This window comes from Procambarus clarkii, chromosome 7, assembly GCF_040958095.1.
Source record: "Procambarus clarkii isolate CNS0578487 chromosome 7, FALCON_Pclarkii_2.0, whole genome shotgun sequence".
Lineage (NCBI taxonomy): Eukaryota > Metazoa > Arthropoda > Malacostraca > Decapoda > Cambaridae > Procambarus > Procambarus clarkii.
In genome coordinates, this window is record NC_091156.1 from 30,184,369 (window position 1) to 30,211,272 (window position 26,904).

Consider the following 26,904-nt stretch of genomic DNA (forward strand, 5'->3'; position numbering starts at 1 on the left):
GCCACCCTGCACCTAACCTTCCTTTACCCAACTTCAAATGTACTGTATTTTTGGGAGAGGAAAGTATTGTTTGTGCAACAACCTAACCGCCCTGGACCCAGGGACTCTGGTTCTTGGATCTTGGTTCAATATTGCATCATATTCTTAGCCACTTTTGTTCACATCAATAGAACCATCCCATCCCACCCTAATCTCTATTACCTGGGGGTAAATGGAAAATGTGATTACTAATTACCAACTATTTATTTAAGAATATATTTAAGGTAGGAATATATTTTCACACATTAATCTAACATATTCCATAATTAACCCCAATTTGTTCCACTCATTTATAATTACCCCTATGGTATAATTTCCATGTTAGGGGGGGGGGGGGGAGTCTAAACCTCTTAGGTATGGGTTGGGATAAGGAAAATAGGGTTATGGTAATTCATTCGATAGAGTGAATCATATCCCTGTCTGAAAAAATATAATGTAGAGTTCAGATCCAGGTAGTAGTAGGCATCCATCAGTCTCAGGAGACTATGGAGATGCGCTCTTGTTGTCGGTCTGGAGCGGCCTCTCCAAGGCGCAAAGCCAGGGTAGGATGATACGGAGAAGAAGTTGTTACCCAAGCAGCAGGTCCCTCCTCTCCACGGCGACGAAAGTCTCCAATGGAAAGGCAAACGCCAATACGATTGGTTCCAGTCCCATCACAGGAACTGTTAGCTCCGGAATTGACCTCGAAGTTGGTGAAAGAAGACACATGGACTCCTAACCCAGAGACCACCGTGGTCGCGGCCAGAGAAGTACCACCCCAGCAAGGGCAGATCCAGGTATAGGGCTAGGTTAAGGATGTTTAAGTTGAACTGATGCAGAGAAAATGCCCATTAGTATCACATTTTCCATTAACCCCCCAGGAAATAAAGGTTAGGGTAAGAGAGGGTGGGATGGGATGGTTGTAGTGATGGAAAAAAAAGGGCCAAGAATATGATGCAATATTGAACCAAGATCCAATTACCAGAGGTTGGGTCCAGAGCGGTTGGGTTGTTGCACAAACAATACTTTCCTCTCCTAAAAATACTATACATTTGAAGTTGGGTAAAGGAAGGCTAAGTGCTCGGCGACTGAGTTGAAGTGTGTAAAATAAACTTTCCCACCCGAATATAGTTACACTATTGAACATAATCCCAGCTTGTTATGCAAGTGGACAGTCAGGTTCATATCCCCGCCCCCCCCCAAAAAAAAATAATTTTCTAACAATATAGATATAATATACAACAAAGATCCAAGCAAGTACGGTTCGGTACAAGTAATTAGGGTTTATACCCAAACACAGCCTTTTTTCTTAACAATGAAGTTGAAATATTCAACTAAGTTCCCTGCAGGGTAGTTTAGGTACGGACATTTTGGTATATCCGTATAAGAAATCAACACTTTTCTAAGTATATGTTGTATCAGAGGTAAGGTCCAAGGCGGTAGAGTTGTGGTAATATGAGGAAAATACCTAGTAACAACACACGTCTAATATAAATATATTAGCAAAGTCAGCTGTAATCCAGGCTGGAATGGAAGTTGGAAGCAGACATTAACAACTCTGACAGTTAACTCACGCTCTGTGTGTGATGTACTTTGGTACATTTAGTAGCATGTTGTGTTTTGGTTGGGATAATTTGGATGAATTTAGCTAATGTTGTGTTAGGATAGGTTAGGTTAGGTCTGGTTTGGAAGAATTGATGATAGAAAAAACATATCTGGATATTGGAAATTTCTAGATGGACACAGCACTAGCTCTATGAAAAGGTCATGTGAACTAGGTGTCTTTTGCCAAGACTGGATGTTGGATATTGGAAATATAGTTTAAATTTAGATGGAATAAGTTAAAAACTTGGGTAAAAAGGCCTTTTGTTGTGCTATGATACAAACGTTTGGGTATATATGGTGGAAATTGTCTTAAACAAGGCTGACTTTAGGTGAGATAGCATAAATTTTGTCAGCTTTATTCAAATCTAGCTTTGGATGTGCTAGGTCAGGTTAGGAAAGGTCGTATAGGGTAGGATATATAATATCATACTTATAGGATATATAATGATTTAGCTTGTTCATAAAATAGAGTAAATTGTCCTATTTGAGTTAGAGTTATAGCTGGCTTGTGTAATGGACGGAAAGAGGTAACATAGGCTTGTATGTTAAAATATGAGATGCGTATATTGAGTTAGTTTAGCTTTTGATAGGTTGAATTTTGTAAAATTTGTGTAGAATAAGTAGAATTTTTGTAAGATTTCAATAAATTTAGGTTCTAGGATAATACATTTCGATTGGATATAGTAAATTTGCTTAAATTATCATAGAAATTACTGACTTCACCTAAACCTGACCTATCACAACTTAGGTTAGAACCAATTGTTGATTAGTTTGTCTAAATAAATATGGATGACATGTTGGAGAGGATGTAACAAGTGGGGGGGGGATTAAAAGGTTATTAAAAACAATGGTCGTATGCTAGATGAATAGTTAAGCGCTAATAATGATGAAACATTTACGGAAAATATATTCGTGTTGTTTATATATTGAGCTCATAGGATGGCAGATGAACCATTCCATTGATACATGTGAAATTCTGACTTTTTGGGGAGTTGGTTAAACTCAGCATATTATAAATTATGTCTTAAACATACCAAGAAAAATATTATGCAAATTGTGAATTCATTGACCAAGTTGGGTGTGATTGTATTTGAACAAATACAATGATTATAATTGTGCAAGTTGTGTATTAATTGTGCAGGATATGTTTTGATAGTATTTTGCACAATTTGTATGATGATTGCAATTATGTTTTGATTATATTCCTGTAAATTGTGTAATGTTTGTGCACGTTGTGTACTAATTGTATATGTTTTGTAAGGGTATATGTGGGAATTATGTAGTTGTGTATTTAATATATTTGTGCTACATGTGTATTGTTCTTATTTATACTAATAGTGTATTGTTTATATTTGGGCATGTTGTGTATTAATTGTATATATGCTGTAAGTACATTTGTGCGAATTGTGTATTTGTGCTAGTGGGGTACTTTACGTATTTAGGGTAGTTATGTATTGTATGTATTTGTGCTGGATATGTATTTGACTGTAGTTATGCAGGTTGTGTAATAATTGCTAAAGATGTGAAATGATTGTGCAAGTTGTGCATTAATTATACAGGATAGGTATTGATTGTATTTTGTACAAGTTGCATGATGATTGCAATTATGTATTGATTACATTCCCGCAAATTGTGTATTGTTTGTGCAAGTTGCATATTAATTGTATATGTTTTTGTAAGTGTATTTGTGTTATTGTGTAGTTGTGTATTTAATGCATATGCACTAGTTATGTATTGTTCATATTTGTGCTAGTTGTGTATGTATTATATATGTGAAAATTGTGTATATGATGTAATTGTTTTATGTGAATTGTGTATTTGTGCTAGTTGTGTATTTTAAATATTAGGGCTAGTTATGTATTGTATGTGTTTGGCTGGATATGTATTTTATTGCATTTTGTGCAAGTTGTGTAATAATTATGAAAGATGTGTAATAATTGTGCAAGTTGTGTATTAATTGTGCATATTGTGTAATAGTATATGGAGGGATTGTGTATTTGCACCTGTTGTGTATTGACTGTCATTGTGCAAGTTGTGCAATTATATAGCAAGTTTGGATATATTAGTTATGCAAAGATGTTTATAAATTACACAAGTTGTGTATTAATTGTCCATGTTTTATAATAATTGTTTGTGCGAAAAGTGTATTTATGCAAGTTGTGTTTTAATTGCTGAAGTGGAACTCATGCAACTGTATTTTTTGTGCAAATTACGTATTTGTGTAAGTTCTGTATATGTTATATGAAAAAATAGATCTTCATGAGCAGGTGTGAAAGTGTATTTTGGTTTATGTGTCTGTGTGTGGGTATTTTGTGAAAATTATGTTGATGAAATTGTGTAATTTTAGTGAAACTGCATTTTTTGTTTGTTTAAGCATATATGGAATTTGCTATATTTATGCAAATACCATTCTCTGTGAAAATGTCATACTTTGAGTGTGCATAAAATATTTGTGTAAATGATATTTTGTGTGTAAATAATATATTTTAGTGCATAAAATGGAATATTTTGTGTGTAAATTATATAATCTGTGTATAAATGTCATATTTATGTGAAAATATCATACTGCGTGCATATTGAGTGTAAATGTGTTTGTGAGTTTAATGATGTATGTTTTTGTGTGTGTGTACTTCTAGTGTAAGTATGTTCAAGTGTAACATTTTGTGTGACTGGTGTTAAATTATCATATTTTAGTGCGCCTTATCTCAAACTCAGGGTTAGATTACGAAAGAATAGGATAGAATAGTGTAGGGTTAGTTTAGACTACGATTGGCTAGGTTGGGATTTGGTAGAATATGATAAGTTGGGACATGCTAGGATAAGTTATGTTAGGATAGAATAGAATAGGATAAGATATAGTATGACTAGGATAGGTTAGTTAGGATGGGGTAGGTTTAGATAGATTAGATTGGGGCAGGGCAGGATTAGGATAGGACAGTGTAGGGGTAGTTTAGACTAGGATAGGTTAGGTTAGGTTAGGATAGGTTAGGTTAGGTTAGGATAGGATAGGTTAGGTTAGGATAGTTTAGGTTAGGTTAGGATAGGATAGGTTAGGTTAGGTTAGGATAGGTTAGGATAGTTTTTGGCTAGGAAGGTAAAGATTTGATGGTGTGTGGGTAGCTTTTGGATAGACTGGATTGGGGCATGGCAGGATTACGATAGGATAGAGTAGGGTTAGTTTAGACTAGAATAGGTTAGATTGGGATTGTGTAGGATAGGATATGATAAGTTGGGATATGCTAGGATAAATTAGGTTAGGATAGGATAGGTTAGAACCGGTTTGGGTAGGCTGCATAAGGATCTGATGAGTTATGGGTAGGTTTTGGATAGATTGAATTGGGACAGGGCAGGATTAGGATAGGATAGAGTAGGGTTAGTTTATACTAGAACAGGTTAAGTTGGGATTGTGTAAGATTGAATATGATAAGTTGGGATATGCTAGGATAGGTTAGCTATGAATAGGATAGGTTGGCACAGTTTATGGCTAGGGTACGAAAGGATCTGATGGGGTATGGGTAGGTTTAGTTTTGAATAGGATACGTTAGGTTAGGCGAGGCTAGGTTATGGTAGTTTTTTTGGTTAGGATAGGTAAAGATCTGTTGGGGTATGAGTAGGTTTTTGGATAAATTGGATTGGGTCAGAACAGCATTAGGATAGGAGAGTGTAGTGTTAGTTTAGACTAGGATAGGCTTGGTTAGGATGAGGTAATTTGCGTTATATTTTCGGAGTTGCTCGAATGATATGTTAATCTCGTTCATTGTTATGCATAAATAATATGGGTGTTATCACCTGAACGATTATTGGGACGAATGAACACGTTATATATTGCTAGAATATGACCTATAATTTAAAAAAAAGGGTTTAGGGTTCAACTAATTATACCCGGCTAAATAGAGATGTCATTTATATAAAATGGGATTATTAACGATGGGGTGTTTATAGGCACATATGAATATATGCACGTGCATATGCATGTATGTATGAAAAAAATGTAAGTGTATGTATGTATGTATGTATGTATGTATGTATGTATGTATGTATGTATGTATGTATGTATGTATGAATGTATGTATGTACTCACCTAATTGTGCTTGCGGGTGTTGAGCTCTGGCTGTTTGGTTCCGCTTCTCAACTTTCAATCAAATGATGTACAGATTCCTAAGCCTACTGGGCTCTATCTTATCTACATTTGAAATTGTGTATAGAGTCAGCCTCCACCACATCACTTCCTAATGCATTCCATCTGTTAACTACTCTGACACTTAAAAAGTTCTTAAAAAGTTCTTTCTAACGTCCCTGTGGCTCATTTGGGTACTCAGTTTCCACCTGTGTAACCCTTGTTCGCGTACCACCCGTGTTAAACAGTTTATCTTTATCTACCCTGTCATTTCCTCTGATAATTTTGTAGTTAGTGATCATGTCTTCCCCTACTCTTCTGTCTTCTAGTTTCGTTAGGTGCATTTCTTGCAGCCGTTTTTCGTAACTTATGCCTCTTAGTTCTGGGACTAGCCTAGTGGCATATCTCTGAACTTTTTCAAGCTTCGCCTTATGCTTGACAAGGTACGGGCTCCATGCTGGGGACCGCATACTCCAGGATTGGTCCTACATATGTGGTATGCAAGGTTCTGAATGATTCCTTACACAGGTTCCTTAAGGCAGTTCTGAATTTAGCCAGCCTCGGATACGTCGCAGATGTTATTCTTTTGATGTGGGCTTCAGGAGATAGGGTTGATGTGATATTAACTTCTAGATCCTTCTCTCTGTCCGTTTCATGAACAACTTCATCTCCCATTCTGTATCCTGTGTCAAGCCTCCTGTTTCCACTGCCTAGTTTCATTACCTTACATTTACTTGGGATGAACTTTAGTAGCCATTTGTTGGACCATTCATGCAGTCTGTCTAGATCATCTTGTAGACTCATATTGTCTTCCTCCGTCTTAATTCTCCTTATAATTTTTGCATCATCAGCAAACAATGAGAGGAATGATTCTATATCATCTGGAAGATCATTTACATATATAAGAAACAGTATGGGTCCAAGGACTGAACCCTGCAGGACCCCACTGGTGACGTCTCTCCAATCTGATACCTCACCCCAAACAGTGACTCGCTGCCTTCTGTTACTTAGGTACTCCCTCATCCAATGGAGTACCTTCCCTTTCACTCCTGCCTGCATCTCCAGTTTTCGCACTAGTCTCTGGTATGGTACTGTGTCAAAGGCTTTCTGTCAATCCAAAAATATTTAGTCTGCCCACCCCTCTCTTTCTTGCCTGATTCTTGTTGCCTGATCGTAAAATTCAATTAATCCTGTGAGGCATTACTTGCCATCCCTGAAACCATGTTCGTGTTGTGACACAAAGTTCCTTCGCTCCGGATGTTCGACCAGCTTTTTTCGCACAATTTTCTCCATTAGCTTGCATGGTATGCAAGTTAGGGACACTGGCCTGTAGTTCAGTGCCTCCTGTCTATCCCCGTTCTTGTATATCGGGACTACGTTTGCCGCCTTCCAAATTTCTGGCAGTTCACCTTATACCGGTGATTTGTTATACACCATGGAGAGTGGCAGGCACAGTGCTTCTGCTCCTTCCTTTAGTATCCATGATGATATTCCACCCAGGCTTATATCGTTTGTCACATCCAACTCTAGCAAAAGCTTCCTTACATCTCCACTGGTAATTTCAAATTCCTCTAGTGGTGCCTGGTTAATTATTCCTTCTCTTATCTCTGGAACTTTTCCTTGCTCTAATGTGAAGACTTCCTGGAATTTCATATTGAAATCCTCACACACTTCTTTCTCATTTGTAGTGAATCTGTCTGCCCCTATCCTCCGTTTCATTACCTGTTCCTTCAGTGTTGTCATTCTCCTTATGTGGCTGTGCAGCAATTTGGGTTGGGTCTTAGACTAGCTTGCTATGTCGTTTTTATATTGCCCCTCTGCCTCTCTTCTCATCCTGACGTATTCATTCCTGGCTGTCTGGTACCCTTCTCTGGTCTCAAGTATCCTGTTATTTCTATAGTTTCTCCATGCTCTTTTACTTTGTTGCTTAGCTATCCTACATCTCTGATTAAACCATGGGGTTTCTCATCTGCATTTCAGGTTTTACCTCCTGGGCCGGGATACATACATATGTATGTATGTATGTATTGTTATGATCCTAGGCAGCCGAAAAACGAGTCTCCCCTTTGAGAATTATTCTATCAAGCCTGACCTGACTAGAAGGTCTAGGAAATATAGAGATGAAGATACAGATGTAAAATAATTGGTTGGATTTGATAGACAATTTAAGATAATAGGCAGTGAATAAGAAAATAAGTAAATGACTTGACACAAGATGTGGAGAGTTTGGTGGAGGTGTGAGGCTAGTTTGAAAGGAACTTGAGCCACTTGAGCTGAAGAAATCGCGAGGGGAAGCCACACTCCGTGTTTGCCCCTGTTAGAGAGGAACCCCTAGTTGATATACCCTCAAGAGGAAGGAAGTGGACAGACGTCTCGACTCAGGAATAAGTTAGGAGGTGTGCCAGCTCAAGTCAGGAACTTCAGTGGATGGAACTCCAAGGCTATTGAAGAAATACTTAGCTCTGTGGAAGAGCAGACCCTATAGTGAGGAGTTGGACCTCAAGCTGTGAGAGGAAAAGCAGTGGAGAAGAGTTTACATGCTTTTGTGATGCCAGTGGTGAAGCACCATTGTTGATCAAGGAAGACTTCATGGTGTAGCAGCCAGGAGCGCTGTGCAGGACCCTGGTAGAAGTGGTGAAGCACCACTGTTGCTCAAGGTGCAGCAGCCTGGAGGAGCTGCGGAGGATCCTGATAGATAAGCCCGGAAGAACCTGAAGATATCAAGGTAGTGAACTTCCAGATGTGGAAGGGAAGTTCTAGTTGATTACTTGTAGGGAGTTGGTAGAGTGTTTGGTTGTCATTAGCGTGCAAGACGCAGTGAAAGGTGAGTGATTGTTTGCCATTTTTGTGGCAAGGAGTACTTATACTGAAGTATAGAGTTACAGTCGTAGGCTGGATTACCTGCAGAGACATACATATGTGTTCTAGGACTGATAGGGTGATCGATTGATCATTGTTGTATATCAAGGAACATTTATACTAATATTTATGTTATTGCATTCAGCCGCTGCTTTTCCTTGCACATGTTTATAGATATATATTCTCTTGCTGATAGTGCAACATTGTGTTATAAGACTTTACCTACTTGAGGAGGTTGGTAATATTAGGTGGTGAATCAGGAGATAGGATACCCCTTGATAAGCAGATGATAGTGTTCTGATAGTGTTGGAGTTCAACCTGGCTGAAATAGTATAGAGTGTAGGATTCATTATTATTATTATTATATGTGTGTATGTATTGTGTATGTGCTTTGTCCAGTAAATGTATTCAAATTTGCTGGTGTTTGCCCTTGTCCTAGTGAGGCTTCCCAGGAAGTGGGAAAGAAGGAGAGAGAGAGAAAGAACCAAGAACCACAGCTGTGGACAGGGTAGAACGGAATAATAGCAAGTCAAAAGGGACTGAGATCATATCACATAAGGAGAGAGTGAGGAGTCACAGCGGCTCGAGTGGGTGTGTACACGTGACAACGAGGCTAAGTATTGGAGCCGCATTCCCTAAACGTGTGACGTTGAGCCCCTCTCCAAGACTCAGACGTGCCCAGGGTGATCTCCTGGTAAAGTATAAGCACTCTACTGAGTTGTGGGTTGGGTTGTCCATAAAGAAGGATCAACGACAACACCCAACCACAATAGTATGTACATATGTATATATGTATGTATTTATGTATGTATGCGAATATATGCATGTGCGCCTGTTTTGCTTTTTTGTTTAGTAAAAACAGGATAACTAATTTTGTGGAGTAATATTATGATTTTTGTGTATTTTTTCGAGGTCCAGAAATGTTTCCCCTAAGAATATAGTGACTAGTCCCAGGCTGAGTTGTCAAATATATGAATTGAGGTACGATATTTGGACAGCTAATTATTGTTGAACTTAAAACTACATAATAAATAATTACAGCTGTAGATGCATTTTTTTTTGTATTTTTTCCAAGGTCTGGGAATGACAAGCCTATGATCAAAGGTATTAGTATGCGGAGTTGCCAGATGTACGACATACTATCTGTGAGATATAGTGTACAATTTATCTACAGTGATGCCTAATTGCAGTTGTTGTGTAGGAATTACTCAGATTTAAAATGGTAGAGGAACTACAGTGGATCTCTCCCTGCAATGAAGCAGCAGTGTGACTACCGAGATTGTCGTCTATAATTTTGTGCTTCCCACGTTATATATTTGAATATAAGCTTGAATGTAAACTTTTTATTGCTAATAACACTTATAAATTTTAAATTCTTAAATCTGGAATGAGATTAGGTTAGGATGGAGGTGATTGGTATAGCCATTTTTTATTATTATTATTATTATTATTATGATTATTATTAATCATTAGATATATTACACAATAAGTAAGATGGGAGTTGATACAAAGGCATCATTGCATAGCTTGTGACGTCACCTACCGCTGAAAAGTTAGGTTGCTTTAAGATTATCACATCTATGAGCTAATAACAAGATAAACTAATCCCTCACTGGAACTGTGTGTCACATCATGTGCCTCTAAAACAACGCTTCATATTAGCAGAATGTTATGGACCCGAGTCCAGCGTCGGAGCACGGAGCATTGACGACACCGCCATCTGTGAGTCTGCTCCCGAAACCCACTCCAAATGGACGACGCCATCTAGTGAGGACGGGATATACCGGCCACAGGTGCTAGATTCCCATCTTAATCAGCTCGTGACGTAGCCGCTGCTGACCTCTGGTGAGGTGGCGCTTAGACAGCAACGCCATCTATGGAGAAAAAGGGTGGACGTTTGTGTCTAAGCCTGTAAGTGAGGTTCCCTAGAGCGTCCCAGTACTAATGACGTGTCTGATTACAGAGTCGACCTGGGACTGCTGTATTGGACGATGGATCAGTCTACCCAAGGCAGCCAAGGTCTCTTCACGAGTTTGCTCTGAAGAAGCTGTGAGTCACCCCCGGACGAACTCTGTTGAGAGTATTAGCCTGCCTGTGACGTGACAGTATCAGGAATCGCCTTATCCGGGGCTGGCTGGTGGAAGAGACTAGCCACTGTGGTGCTTAGTGAGGAGAGTGATCAGCGGGATCACAACCCTAGTATCGGTCGTGGAGTGGCCTACACAGCGGAGCTGATCGGAACCTGCCAGCTAGACGCTGGATTGTGGTTGAAGGCCTCCACGACGGCACACCCAGTGGAACTGTGATTTGGCTGGCCTGTGGCCAGGGTAGATTCGCCAAGAGAATCATAGAGGATTCATCGTGAGCACCGTGGAGCATCCTGTGTCTTCGGAGGAAGACAAGCTTGTACATAATCGTGTAGTAATAACCCCTGTGAGCAACTGTTATATATTTATTTATGGTGGTGGTGAATATATATATATAAATCAGAACATTTGTATCCCTTCCCCTTTAATTTACCTTGCATTACGGAACACACCCCTTGACAGCCTCTACTAACTTGGGGCCAGATTCCCAAACTCTACTAACATCAGAGAAGAACCTGGAACCTGGTTGTGTCCCAGTAGGACCGTAACATAATTGGCATCCCCAGCGGGATGCCAATTACAGTAGGGCCAATTACGGCCCTACTGGGACAGCCCAGTAGGGCCGTAACACAGAACAACACACCTTGAAGCTGATGAGATATATATTAAATATATAAGGACATAAGAAGGAGTGACATGATTGAAGTGAATAATCGGAGGTGAATGGGTAAGTATTAATTAAATAGGGAACAGACCTTCTGCAGTTCATCTAGTAGCGGCAGTTGATGTTTTGGTTAACATAGACTGTTAGTATATAGTTCCTGTATAGAAACCCTAACAAAGGCCTTCTGCAGTTTTATTTCTTATGTTTAATGTGCAGAATTAGCTAGAAAATGTTCTTTGAAAATTGGAAAACAATATGAAAATGGACAAATCCACAAGGTCCGTGACGATGGATCGAGCCTACGTCCGAAATGATCCCATACATGCCTTAGTCGACTGCACCACGACATGGTAAACGAATTGCAACCGAGAATGCTTCTGTCCTCACACGGATTCCGCACACTCTCCGAGACATAAACTGGGGTTTTACACAATTCCCCCATACACCCGGGCTCTGTCAACAAGCTGTTTTACATCTTCGATCTTACTTCAATACACACTAAAATTATGTGTTAAATCAAATGAACTAATCCACAAGGATTTGGATCTAATTTAATCTAATTTGGATGATTTAGAAAAAAGCATGTTATATCAAATAAAGAAATCCACAAGGGCTGTGGTGAGGGTTCGAACCTACATCCAGGATGTCCCAGATGCTCCTTAGTCGATTGCGCCATGACATTGTAAAGGAATTGCAACCAGGATTGCTATTGCTCTCACACAGATCCCGCAGCCTCTCCGAGACACAAACCGGGGTTTTACATAATTCCCCCATGCACCCGAGCTCTGTCAACAAGCTGTTCTACCTCTTCGCCCTTACTTGCTTCTCCCTTCTTTGCTATTCTTTTACCATGTCGTGGCGCAATCGACTAAGGCGCGTCGTGGCGATTATCCCGGACTTAGGTTCGAACCTCCATCACGGCCCTTCTGGATTTGTTCATTTGATGCATCACGCTATTGTGATTTCTGTGTGTATTGAAGTAAGGGTGAAGAGGTGGAACAGCATGTTGACAAAGCCTGGGTGCGTAGAGAAGTTGTGTAAAACCCCGGTTTGTGTCTCGGAGAGGCTGCGGGATCCGTGTGAGGGCAGTAGCACTCCCGGTTGCAATTCTTTTTCCATGTCATGGCGCAATCGACTAAGGCACATCTAGGATCATCCTGGACGTAAGTTCGAACCCTCATCACGGCTCTTGTGGAATTGTTCATTTGATGTATCACGCTATTGTGATTTCTGTGTGTATTGAAAATGAAAATGGGTTTAAATAAGCTATTACAGGACACGGACTTATTGTGGGAAGATAAAGATGAAGATTGGCTGGATAATGACGTCATTGACCATTCACCTGCTCACACCTCATGCACCTTGTGCAGTTCTGGAACAAATCCGTCTGTTTACCTGCAGTTGGATCTACAAAAGAAACCACCTGCAATCACTGTGGAGATACAGCACATCTTTTGCCAGCACCCCGCCATGTCAAGTACTGTCTGGTCAGGAAAGCTTGCCATCATATTGTGTTAACACATAGTGTCATGCTGAGAACGAACGTGAGACCAGTTGTCAGCCCACCTACGAAGCTGCTTGTATTAGTGATGGTACGAGAGAGAGATTTAGGGGCCTGAATTACTGTAAGCTCAGAATCTTGTGTTATTGTTGATTGCCTTTCTGCATGTTGACCTGGTCAGCACCTGCATCAGGTGTAGGGTGGAATCAAGAATGACTTGATAGTGTATACGTGTTTATCTTTGTTGTATCAAGGCATTACTCATCTCGGTCAATAGGAGCTTCACATACACCATATATTTATTTTCTCTGTGTTATCACCGTGCATGATTATTAAATGTACCATTGACAGGGCCACTGTTGACCTATTGTGCATGATAATGGCCCGAGTATCTTGAATGGAACTCATGTGTATCCCTTTTGCATTCTGGCATTATTAGGAAACCCGTGTTAGTGATTTGTTGTCAACATTGTTAAGTTTGGTTCTGTCCTCAAATGAATCGTTTAGTTAGACGTCCCAAGTTTTGCTAATGCGACAGTCTCTGGTGACACCAATCTAGAGTAAATTAAGCCCCCATTGTATTAGTAAAGTTGCGAATAAAGTACTGTTAAACTATATGCAGTGTTTCCTTTGAACCACTTCTAATTACTACCACTACTCCTACTTAAAACTTCAGTCCGTGTTTTCGACACCAAATTGCCTCAGTCACCACTCATGAAATGTGATGAGGACCCAAAGAGGAGTCTCTTAAAGTACTTCATCTTTTGCAATAAAGACTCTCATAATGAACGTGGACTTGGGACCCAGCGAAGAGAGACTGAGGAACCACCCCAAGACCCTTGCTCAACTGTGCACCCAGACACAGTATAACAATGTGTGTGTGACACAGTATGACAATGTGTGTGACACAGTATGACAATGTGTGTGACACAGTATAACAATGTGTGTGACACAAGAGAACATGTGTATGTGTGGTAATATGAGCACCTGAGACACAATATGATCTCTTTGTGACACAATGTGCCCATCGGTATGACTCAGTATGACCATATTTGTGATACAATATAATTACCTGTTCGACCAAATATAAACATCCGTATGTGAGAAAATATGATCACCTGTGTCATACAATATTATCACTTGTGTGATACAATACGACCTCCTCTGTAACACATTGTGACCAGCTCTATGTCACTATATAACAACATATGTGTAATAATGTTTGATGCAGTTTACAGATCAGATCAGACACTTTACCTGTGTCTTCTCGCTGAGGAATTGATAGTCACCAAGGATAAAGTACATATGTAGACCAGTGCTTTACCTGTGTCCTCTTCCTGAGGGCTACATTTCCTAGTGTCAATCATGGCATCACGGATCTCCGTCAGGATCTTCGTAGCTTCCAGCAGCTGGATCTCTTAACGCAGAAGCAGGAGTTCCGTCAGACTCTAGAAAATAAAAACACACAAATATTTGACTGTATTAAGTAGCAAAATACATACACATGTTACATAATACCATCGGCTTCATATGATTAATAATGTTGTTTAAATTTTCATGTTATTCTTCTACACAAGAAAAGCCACAAGACATCAATCTTAAATGGATAAACTTTACCAAATATTGATGTTCGATCCGAAGATTTGAATTATAATGTATGCAAAAATTTCAAGTATATAAGGAGACAGTGAATCTTGAGCGATCTAAGTCTAAATTTTGTGAAAAGTAACCGGGTCACACTCTCCCACACTGTATTATTTACTCTCCAGGGTCACACTCTCCCACACTGTATTACTTACTCTCCTGGGTCACACTCTCCCACACTGTATTATTTACTCTCCAGGGTCACACTCTCCCACACTGTATTATTTACTCTCCTGGGTTACACTCTCCCACACTGTATTATTTACTCTCCTGTGTCACACTCTCCCTCACTGTATTATTTACTCTCCAGGGTCACACTCTCCCACACTGTATTATTTACTCTCCAGGGTCACACTCTCCCACACTGTATTACTTACTCTCCTGGGTCACACTCTCCCACACTGTATTATTTACTCTCCAGGGTCACACTCTCCCACACTGTATTATTTACTCTCCTGGGTTACACTCTCCCTCACTGTATTATTTACTCTCCTGTGTCACACTCTCCCTCACTGTATTATTTACTCTCCTGTGTCACACTCTCCCTCACTGTATTATTTACTCTCCTGGGTCACACTCTCCCACACTGTATTACTTACTCTCCTGGGTCACACTCTCCCACACTGTATTATTTACTCTCCAGGGTCACACTCTCCCACACTGTATTATTTACTCTCCTGGGTCACACTCTCCCACACTGTATTATTTACTCTCCTGGGTCACACTCTCCCACACTGTATTATTTACTCTCCTGGGTCACACTCTCCCATACTGTATTATTTACTCTCCTGGGTCACACTCTCCCACACTGTATTATTTACTCTCCTGGGTCACACTCTCCCACACTGTATTATTTACTCTCCTGGGTCACACTCTCCCACACTGTATTATTTACTCTCCTGGGTCACACTCTCCCATACTGTATTATTTACTCTCTTGAGTCACACTCTCCCACTCTCTATTATTTACTCTCCAATGTCACACTCTCCCTCACTGTATTATTTACTCTCCTGGGTCACACTCTCCCATACTGTATTATTTACTCTCTTGAGTCACACTCTCCCACTCTCTATTATTTACTCTCCAATGTCACACTCTCCCTCACTGTATTATATACTCTCCTGGGTTACACTCTCCCTCGCTGTATTATTTACTCTCCTGTGTCACACTCTCCCTCACTGTATTATTTACTCTCCTGTGTCACACTCTCCCTCACTGTATTATTTACTCTCCTGTGTCACACTCTCCCTCACTGTATTATTTACTCTCCTGTGTCACACTCTCCCTCACTGTATTATTTACTCTCCTGGGTCACACTCTCCCACTCTGTATTATTTACTCTCCTGGGTCACACTCTCCCACACGGTATTATTTACTCTCCTGGGTCACACTCTCCCACACGGTATTATTTACTCTCCTGGGTCACACTCTCCCACACGGTATTATTTACTCTCCTGGGTCACACTCTCCCACACGGTATTATTTACTCTCCTGGGTCACACTCTCCCACACGGTATTATTTACTCTCCTGGGTCACACTCTCCCACACGGTATTATTTACTCTCCTGGGTCACACTCTCCCACACGGTATTATTTACTCTCCTGGGTCACACTCTCCCACACGGTATTATTTACTCTCCTGGGTCACACTCTCCCACACTGTATTATTTACTCTCCTGGGTCACACTCTCCCACACTGTATTATTTACTCTCCTGGGTCACACTCTCCCACACTGTATTATTTACTCTCCTGGGTCACACTCTCCCACACTGTATCATTTACTCTCGTGGCAGTATACCCCTTAGACCATGTGGTAGACAGAGCTCTGCAGTTACCTGTGGAATAAACTGGCTTGACAGAACAGGGAATACCAAAGCAGAAGATTTTCAATAATTAATTGACGATTGCATCCTTAAACATAAGGTGACGTAAGAGAGGATTTCGATGTGGATTCAAAATATACCTTATTTAAAAATATTGTAAGCAAAGCATAGGAACTGGGAAACGTTGTTTGGTGAGGCAGTAGCAGTAATACTAGTGTGACAGTTGGCACAGACACCACACTATGTTTGGCAAAGCTAGTAGCAGTAACACTAGTGTGACAGTTGATAGTCACAGGTAGTTGGTACTGGAACAGGTAGGCACTGTTCCCTTTTTTGTAAAGATGTTTTACTTACAAACTTCCCTCTCGGCTCGTGTTGTTCAGTCCATACCCCCACGGAGGGTCATAATTGCAAAGTTGATTATATTCCACTGTTCTTTGACATTGTTGTGCTATTAACTTTCTGATAAAACTATTGTGCATATTTTATTAGCATTGATTGTCATAAGTGTTTTGTTTTATACGATTTACGAGATTACTCCTGTCAATGTCTCTTATACTGCCAGTGTCGTTAACAGTTAATGAAAGAGTTGATCACGAGTGATCAAGTTAGTTTACTTTGCGCCTTGGAATTGAATGAGACAGTGGCCTCAAACATCTAGCTCCATGGAATCGTTTATTGCTGGGTTTATATTGTTGTTTAAAATTGATAACATGACACTTAACATTACGAATGTTCACAGTGTATTAGTAGTAGTGATATGCATCCATCATTCTCAGGAGACTATGGAGTTGCGCACTGGGTTCGGTCTGGTCTGGAGTGGCCTCACCAGGGCGCAAAGCCAGGGTAGGTTGATTCGGGGGAGAAGTTGTTATCCAGGCAGCATGTCCCCCCTCTCCACGGCGCTGAAAGTCTCCAATAGAAAGGCATACGTCAATACGATTGGTTCCAGCACCGTCGCAGGAACTGTGAGTTACGGGGATAAGTAACTCACTCATGAGTAACTTTTCACCTCGAAGTTGGTGAAAAAGGGCACAGGGGGATCTCCGACCCCGGAGACCGCCGTGGACGTGGCCGGAGAGGAAACACCCCATCAAGGGTATGAACGATCCCAGCCTCCTGAAGCAGAGCCTGTGCCACAAGATCTTCGGGAGGTGGACGTCCCGGTCCCGCACCTATGGGTACCAGACAAAGATCGTCACAGCCCCCTTTCACCAAGGCCGTCTTCCTTTAAGACCAAGTACAAGGATGAGTGATAATTATTAAATACAACTATTTTTTTTTATAATAATTATTATAAGAATAATATAAATATTTACCAGTCAACCGGTTTTAAGTCTTCTGCTCGATTGGCGAAGAGTGTAACGCCAGGGGTTGCTTCCGACGGTGGGAGGGGTCATCGCGCCCCACTGGGCAGCTATCGCCCACCTCAAGCTGGGCAAACCCCAGCCAATAAGGTGTTGCCTCGCCACGGTCCGTTAACCTCAATGGGTGCGTGGGGTTTAGCGGCCCGACAACTTTGCACCAAGCAATATCAAACCAAAGAAGAAAATATCAACTGCCCTAAAGCTGGGCACATGGAACGTCAGGACACTGACACTAGGTTTCTCTGACGACCTGCAAGAAATCAATGATGCACGAAAAACAGCAATCATCGATAGGGAGCTGAGCAAGCTGCAGATGGATATTGTTGCTCTCCAAGAGACCAGGCTCCCAGGATCAGGATCTGTGAGAGGGAGGACCTTCTCTTTCTTCTGGCAAGGAAAACCTCCAGATGAGACCAGAGAACATGGTGTGGGATTTGCCGTCAGGAATGCACTGTTGGGACACATTATGCCACCGATGGGGGAAACCGAACAAATTCTGTCTCTGCAACTGTACTCCCAAATAGGACCAGTCAATGTAATTAGTGCATATGCACCAACCCTTACTTCTCCAGCAGAGGCAAAGGAAAAATTCTACGATGACCTCAACAGAGTCATAGCGAGAATCCCTGTAAAGGAGCCACTGTTCATCCTCGGCGACTTCAACGCCAGAGTGGGTGCCGAGCACAACATTTGGCCCACTTGCCTAGGTCAGTTCGGCATAGGAAGGATGAATGAGAACGGGCAACGTCTGCTAGAACTCTGCTGCCTTCATGGTCTTTGTGTCACCAACACGTTCTTCGGCACAAAGCCTCAACACCGAGTATCTTGGAGACACCCCAGATCCAAGCACTGGCACCAGCTTGACCTGATTCTTACCAGGCGTGCAAGTCTACCCAGTGTCAAGATTACGAGTAGCTACCAGAGTGCTGTCTGTGACACCGACTACTCCCTGGTATGCAGCAGAGTCAAGATGCAACCAAAGAAGATTCATCACTCGAAAAAGGCGGGCAGACCTCGCATCGACACCACCAAGACCCGCAACCAGGACAAGGTGGAAGATTTTGCTCACGTGCTCGAGGAAGCTCTCCTTGGCCCAGCTGGGGTCACTGCCTGTAAAAGATGGGAGCACTTCAGAGACGCTGTGTTCAACGCTGCCATTTCCACCTTTGGCAAGAAGACCAGCAGGTCGGCAGACTGGTTCGAGGCTCACTCGGAAGAGATGGCACCTGTAATCGAAGAGAAGAGAAACGCCTTGGCAGCCTACAAAGCCTGCCCAAGTCAGCGCAACTTACAGATCCTTCGGGCCGTCCGCTGCAAAGTGCAGCAGAGCGCCAGGCGATGTGCCAACAACTATTGGCTCCAGCTCTGCTCCCAGATACAGACTGCAGCGGATACAGGCAATATAAGGGGAATGTATGACGGCATCAAGCAGGCCCTCGGCCCAATCCAGAGGAAGACCGCTCCTCTGAAATCTGCCACTGGCGAGGTGATTCAGGACCAGACACTGCAGCTGAAGCGCTGGGACGAGCACTACTCTGAGCTATACGCCAGGGACAATGTGGTCACCGAAGATGCCCTGAGCACCATTGAGTGTCTGCCTGTGTTAATGGAGCTCGACAGCGAACCGACCCTGGAAGAACTCAGCAATGCCCTAGACTCCCTTGCTTCTGGAAAAGCTCCTGGCAAAAATGGCATTCCTGCTGAGACCTTGAAGTGCTGCAGAGGTAGCCTGCTCATGGAGCTGCATGAAATTCTCTGCCTCTGCTGGGAAGAAGGAGAGGTGCCACAGGACATGAGGGATGCCAACATCGTCACACTGTATAAGAATAAAGGTGACAGGGGCGACTGCAACAACTACCGTGGAATCTCCCTCCTCAGTAATGTCGGAAAGCTGTTTGCTCGAGTCGCATTGAAGAGGCTCCAAGTACTTGCAGAGAGTCTATCCAGAATCACAATGCAGATTCAGTGCTGGCAGGTCCACCATCGACATGGTCTTTTCCCTCAGACAACTGCAGGAGAAATGCAGGGAACAGAAGCAGCCACTCTTCGTAGCCTTCATAGATCTGACGAAGGCCTTCGACCTCGTCAGCAGGGATGGCCTGTTCAAGATCCTCCCCAAGATCGGATGCCCACCCAGGCTCCTCAGCATCATCAGATCTTTCCATGAGAACATGAGGGGCACCGTGGTCTTTGATGACCTAACATCAGACGCCTTTGACATTCGAAGTGGAGTAAAGCAGGGCTGCATATTGGCACCAACCCTATTCGGGATTTTCTTCGCAGTTATGCTGCGGCACGCCTTCGGATCTGTCACGGAAGGCATTTACCTCCGGACCAGGTCGGATGGAAAGCTCTTTAACCTCGCCAGGCTGAGAGCCAAGACGAAGGTTCGCCTGAGGTGTCTGCGCGACTTCCTTTTTGCCGACGACGCAGCAGTCACTGCCCACTCAGCTGAAGACCTCCAACGGCTCATAACCAGCTTCAGCGAGGCCTCTCAGGCTTTCGGACTCACCATCAGTCTGAAGAAAACGCAAGTCATGGGACAAGGAGTGGACTCCCCACCTGACATCGGCATCTCTGATTCCAAACTGGAAGTCGTTCACGACTTCGTGTACTTGGGCTCCACAATCTCTGACTCCTTCTCTCTTGATACGGAGCTAAACAAACACATCGGTAAGGCATCTACTACCATGTCCAGACTGACAAAGAGAGTGTGGGCCAACAATAGGCTAACTGAGTATACTAAGATTCAGGTTTACAGATCCTGTGTCCTGAGCACTCTCCTTTATGGCAGTGAGTCTCGGACACTCCGCGCCCGTCAGGAAAGACAGCTGAATGCCTACCACATGCGCTGCCTTAGACACATCTTGGACATCACCTGGCAGGACAAGGTGACAAACAACAACGTCTTGGGGAGAGCAAGAATCACCAGCATGTACACAATGCTGAAACAGAGACGAATGCGCTGGCTCGGGCACGTTGTGCGAATGGGCGACAGCAGGATCCCCAAGGATCTCCTGTACGGAGAGCTGAGGCAGGGAAAGCGTCCAATAGGCAAGCCCCAGCTACGGTACAAAGACGTATGCAAAAGGGACCTGAAAGCCATGGACGTCGATCTTGCTATATGGGAGACACTGGCTGCAGACCGTTCAGCCTGGAGGCAGTCTGTTCAAAGAGGTCTCTCCAAGTTCGAGGAGTCACTTGCCAAGGAATCGGAGGCAAAGAGACAGAGAAGGAAAGCCGTTAGCCGGGAAGACAGGCCAGAATCGGACTTCGTTTGTGCTCGGTGTGGGATGGACTGCCACTCTCAGATTGGCCTCCTCAGTCACACCAGATGCTGCACCAGGATTGACAACTAGGGCGCAACTCCATAGTCTCCCGAGACTGAAGGATGCCTACTACTAATATAAATATTTAATTAGTGATAAGTTTAATGAATAATTTTTTTTTACAATCACGAACCCGTCCTCAGAACAAGTCCATTCCACCCACTGGTTTACCCCAAAGGGCAGCTGTCCATCAGAGGGTGCGGAGGCTCTTCTTGTCTCCACAGTTGATGAACAGACCTTGTCCTCGCCGGTTGTATGGTCATCACAAGCTTGCTTAGTGCCCTGCTGGCACGGGGTGCGGCTTTCGATATGCCTCTCGTAAATAAATCTGCTTCAGCTGGTCTGGTGTTTTCTTCTCGAATAGATTACACGGCTGTTGGTGCGGTGCTTGCTGACGTGCTGCTTGACAACACGGCTGATCTGGTTGGCCAGCAGCTTATTAAGGAGTATACTAAGATTCAGGTTTACAGATCCTGTGTCCTGAGCACTCTCCTTTATGGCAGTGAGTTCGGACACTCCGCGCCCGTCAGGAAAGACAGCTGAATGCCTACCACATGCGCTGCCTTAGACACATCTTGGACATCACCTGGCAGGACAAGGTGACAAACAACAACGTCTTGGGGAGAGCAAGAATCACCAGCATGTACACAATGCTGAAACAGAGACGAATGCGCTGGCTCGGGCACGTTGTGCGAATGGGCGACGGCAGGATCCCCAAGGATCTCCTGTACGGAGAGCTGAGGCAGGGAAAGCGTCCAATAGGCAAGCCCCAGCTACGGTACAAAGACGTATGCAAAAGGGACCTGAAAGCCATGGACGTCGATCTTGCTATATGGGAGACACTGGCTGCAGACCGTTCAGCCTGGAGGCAGTCTGTTCAAAGAGGTCTCTCCAAGTTCGAGGAGTCACTTGCCAAGGAATCGGAGGCAAAGAGACAGAGAAGGAAAGCCGTTAGCTGGGAAGACAGGCCAGAATCGGACTTCGTTTGTGCTCGGTGTGGGATGGACTGCCACTCTCAGATTGGCCTCATCAGTCACACCAGATGCTGCACCAGGATTGACAACTAGGGCGCAACTCCATAGTCTCCCGAGACTGAAGGATGCCTACTACTAATATAAATATTTAATTAGTGATAAGTTTAATGAATAATTTTTTTTTTACAATCACGAACCCGTCCTCAGAACAAGTCCATTCCACCCACTGGTTTACCCCAAAGGGCAGCTGTCCATCAGAGGGTGCGGAGGCTCTTCTTGTCTCCACAGTTGATGAACAGACCTTGTCCTCGCCGGTTGTATGGTCATCACAAGCTTGCTTAGTGCCCTGCTGGCACGGGGTGCGGCTTTCGATATGCCTCTCGTAAATAAATCTGCTTCAGCTGGTCTGGTGTTTTCTTCTCGAATAGATTACACGGCTGTTGGTGCGGTGCTTGCTGACGTGCTGCTTGACAACACGGCTGATCTGGTTGGCCAGCAGCTTATTAAGGAGTATACTAAGATTCAGGTTTACAGATCCTGTGTCCTGAGCACTCTCCTTTATGGCAGTGAGTTCGGACACTCCGCGCCCGTCAGGAAAGACAGCTGAATGCCTACCACATGCGCTGCCTTAGACACATCTTGGACATCACCTGGCAGGACAAGGTGACAAACAACAACGTCTTGGGGAGAGCAAGAATCACCAGCATGTACACAATGCTGAAACAGAGACGAATGCGCTGGCTCGGGCACGTTGTGCGAATGGGCGACGGCAGGATCCCCAAGGATCTCCTGTACGGAGAGCTGAGGCAGGGAAAGCGTCCAATAGGCAAGCCCCAGCTACGGTACAAAGACGTATGCAAAAGGGACCTGAAAGCCATGGACGTCGATCTTGCTATATGGGAGACACTGGCTGCAGACCGTTCAGCCTGGAGGCAGTCTGTTCAAAGAGGTCTCTCCAAGTTCGAGGAGTCACTTGCCAAGGAATCGGAGGCAAAGAGACAGAGAAGGAAAGCCGTTAGCTGGGAAGACAGGCCAGAATCGGACTTCGTTTGTGCTCGGTGTGGGATGGACTGCCACTCTCAGATTGGCCTCATCAGTCACACCAGATGCTGCACCAGGATTGACAACTAGGGCGCAACTCCATAGTCTCCCGAGACTGAAGGATGCCTACTACTAATATAAATATTTAATTAGTGATAAGTTTAATGAATAATTTTTTTTTTACAATCACGAACCCGTCCTCAGAACAAGTCCATTCCACCCACTGGTTTACCCCAAAGGGCAGCTGTCCATCAGAGGGTGCGGAGGCTCTTCTTGTCTCCACAGTTGATGAACAGACCTTGTCCTCGCCGGTTGTATGGTCATCACAAGCTTGCTTAGTGCCCTGCTGGCACGGGGTGCGGCTTTCGATATGCCTCTCGTAAAGAAATCTGCTTCAGCTGGTCTGGTGTTTTCTTCTCGAATAGATTACACGGCTGTTGGTGCGGTGCTTGCTGACGTGCTGCTTGACAACACGGCTGATCTGGTTGGCCAGCAGCTTATTAAGGAGTATACTAAGATTCAGGTTTACAGATCCTGTGTCCTGAGCACTCTCCTTTATGGCAGTGAGTCTCGGACACTCCGCGCCCGTCAGGAAAGACAGCTGAATGCCTACCACATGCGCTGCCTTAGACACATCTTGGACATCACCTGGCAGGACAAGGTGACAAACAACAACGTCTTGGGGAGAGCAAGAATCACCAGCATGTACACAATGCTGAAACAGAGACGAATGCGCTGGCTCGGGCACGTTGTGCGAATGGGCGACGGCAGGATCCCCAAGGATCTCCTGTACGGAGAGCTGAGGCAGGGAAAGCGTCCAATAGGCAAGCCCCAGCTACGGTACAAAGACGTATGCAAAAGGGACCTGAAAGCCATGGACGTCGATCTTGCTATATGGGAGACACTGGCTGCAGACCGTTCAGCCTGGAGGCAGTCTGTTCAAAGAGGTCTCTCCAAGTTCGAGGAGTCACTTGCCAAGGAATCGGAGGCAAAGAGACAGAGAAGGAAAGCCGTTAGCCGGGAAGACAGGCCAGAATCGGACTTCGTTTGTGCTCGGTGTGGGATGGACTGCCACTCTCAGATTGGCCTCATCAGTCACACCAGATGCTGCACCAGGATTGACAACTAGGGCGCAACTCCATAGTCTCCCGAGACTGAAGGATGCCTACTACTAATATAAATATTTAATTAGTGATAAGTTTAATGAATAATTTTTTTTTACAATCACGAACCCGTCCTCAGAACAAGTCCATTCCACCCACTGGTTTACCCCAAAGGGCAGCTGTCCATCAGAGGGTGCGGAGGCTCTTCTTGTCTCCACAGTTGATGAACAGACCTTGTCCTCGCCGGTTGTATGGTCATCACAAGCTTGCTTAGTGCCCAGCTGGCACGGGGTGCGGCTTTCGATATGCCTCTCGTAAATAAATCTGCTTCAGCTGGTCTGGTGTTTTCTTCTCGAATAGATTACACGGCTGTTGGTGCGGTGCTTGCTGACGTGCTGCTTGACAACACGGCTGATCTGGTTGGCCAGCAGCTTATTAAGGACAAACGTGTAGTGGTGATGTTCCAGCCGTAGTGCATCTGTCAAGACTTTATCGATCGCTATGAGGGTTGTTCCTTCCTGCTGCCTGGTGGGCTGACCACTATGAAGGTTGTTAGTCTTAGTGTCACGACGACATGTGGAGGTGCGGGGCGCTTCTTTTGAAATGCCAGATGGGATTATTTCGAGGCTCTTTGAGCGTTATGGAAAAGTGCTGAGTATTCTTTAGAACAAGATCTCTTCTGGCCATGCTAAAGGGTTGCTTATTGGAACACGTACTCTACAGATGTCCCTTGTCCAGAATGTACTGTCTTCTGCCTCGTTGATGGAGTATATCTTCCACTGTCTGTACTCTGGACAGCCCCAGACGTGTTTTAGGTGTGGTTTACCTGGCCACCTTGCTGCTGCATGCTTGGCGGGGGCAGCGGACCAGGTAAATATTTTTCGGGAATCTGATTTTCCTTTGCTGGAGGCCCCTGAGGTTCCTATACGAGTAAAGGGTTGTGATGCCGTGGCTACAGGCTCTAGGTGTCTAGGTGTCGCTGGTACAGGCACAGAGGTGGTGCGCCTTGAGGCTGCAGGTGTCGCCAGTTTGTCAGAGAGCCTGGTTGAGGACGTGCCTGACGAGATGTGTGCTTGGCAGATTGTTCCTGTGGAAGTTCATCCAATACTGATTGACGAGTAGGTGCCAGTTGCTGCCCTTGGGGATTCACACTCAGCTTCGGCGTGCAAGTATGGTAAGGAAGCTCCGCCTGTTGGAGTGGGTGTTTCCCCCTCTTCTCGGGTAGCGACGCCGGTTATCCCTTCTGTGGATGGTGTCCGTCCTCGACGGATGTCTCTTCCAACTGCTCTGGAGCCTGAGTTCAAACGTCGGAAGGAAACTGTCAGGTTGTGGACCCATGGCTGTGAGGAACCAGTTGAGACGATGGAGAGGGAGCTGTGTGTGGTGGATGCTGAGGTGGCTGTCCCGGAGCCGGGTGGGTGTGTGGATGTTCCATCTATAGACCAGGCTTGTTGGCCTTTCAGCGGATGGGCTGCAGTGGGGTGTTGTTAAACCTGGTGTCGGTTATCGTACAGGTGGTGATTTGCGACTGGTGTTTAAGAGGGGACCTATCGCTCCACTTCTGGGGGATTCCCCTTCCAAGGGGCCACTTGATTCCGGTTATCTTGAGGTTATCTTCAGATGATTTCGGGGCTTTAGTGTCCCAGCGGCCCGGTCCTCGACCAGGCCTCCACCCCTAGGAAGCAGCCCGTGACAGCTGACTAACACCCAGGTACCTATTTTACTGCTAGGTAACAGGGGCATAGGATGAAAGAAACTCTGCCCATTGTTTCTCGCCGGCGCCCGGGATCGAATCCGGGACCACAAGTCCAGCATGCTGTCCGCTCGGCCGACCGGCTCCCATGATGGGTAGGGTTCCACTGGTGACTCCCTGGTTTGTATTCCACTTTGGTCTGGGCAGCTGATGCCTGATGGTTAGATAGTTGTGTTTTCCTTCTTCCTTTCTCGATGGTTCCCCATTTTACTTGTGCCTTCTTGAATGTGAATGGGCTTTGTTCATTGTCGACGCAGTTGGGTCTGACTTCGATGCTTCACTGTCATAGAGTAGACGTGGCTTTCATCCAGGAGTATAATGTCCGGGATGTGAGCCTGTTGTGAGATTTTTTTCTTTGACTATTATCAAAAAAATTAATTCCCATTGATGTTACGTTAATCATAACTACCTCACAAGAGAGGCAGACCTTAAACAGCAAGAGCTGCCAGTGGCAGATATTTAATCTTAAAGCCTAAGATCATAGGACCGCGGGAGCAAACCACCAGACGAAACCACACGGGTAACACCTGTCACTTATTTTTTTTTATTTATATTATTAAAACAGAGCAAGTACAGCGTACAGTAACCATATAAACAGGAAAGCACAGAATAACAAAGAACACAGAATAACAACAACACAGATAACAAGTAACACAGATCAACACAAAAGTGAAAACAAAGAATAACATAAAACCCTTAACACACATAAAACCCATAAAACCCATTTCCCGCACGAGGCAGAAACAAATGGGCAAAGTTTCTTTCACCCTAAGTGCCCCTGTTACCTAGCAGTAAATAGGTACCTGGGAGTTAGTCAGCTGTCACGGGCTGCTTTCTGGGGTGTGTGTGTGTGTGGTGTGGAAAAAAAAAGAAAAAAAAAAGTAGTTAGTAAATAGTTGATTGACAGTTGAGAGGCGGGCCGAAAGAGCAAAGCTCAACCCCCGCAAAACACAACTAGTAAACACACACACAAAACAAAAGCAGCACTACCCAGACGGGGCGTGCCAAAAGCGTCAGT

At 44.1% G+C, this 26,904-nt stretch overlaps 1 protein-coding gene across 1 annotated transcript in view; it reads right to left on the minus strand.

Moving 5' to 3' along the window:
* The window catches only part of LOC123761436 (galactose-specific lectin nattectin), a 165,920-nt gene extending 151,625 nt beyond the window's left edge, over window positions 1–14,295 (minus strand). The window contains exon 1 of the mRNA XM_069316127.1: window positions 14,176–14,295. Within this exon, the coding sequence (XP_069172228.1) occupies window positions 14,176–14,218 (43 nt within the window). The 5' untranslated portion in view covers window positions 14,219–14,295. The remainder of the gene's footprint in view (window positions 1–14,175) is intronic.
* Window positions 14,296–26,904: the final 12,609 nt, after the last annotated feature.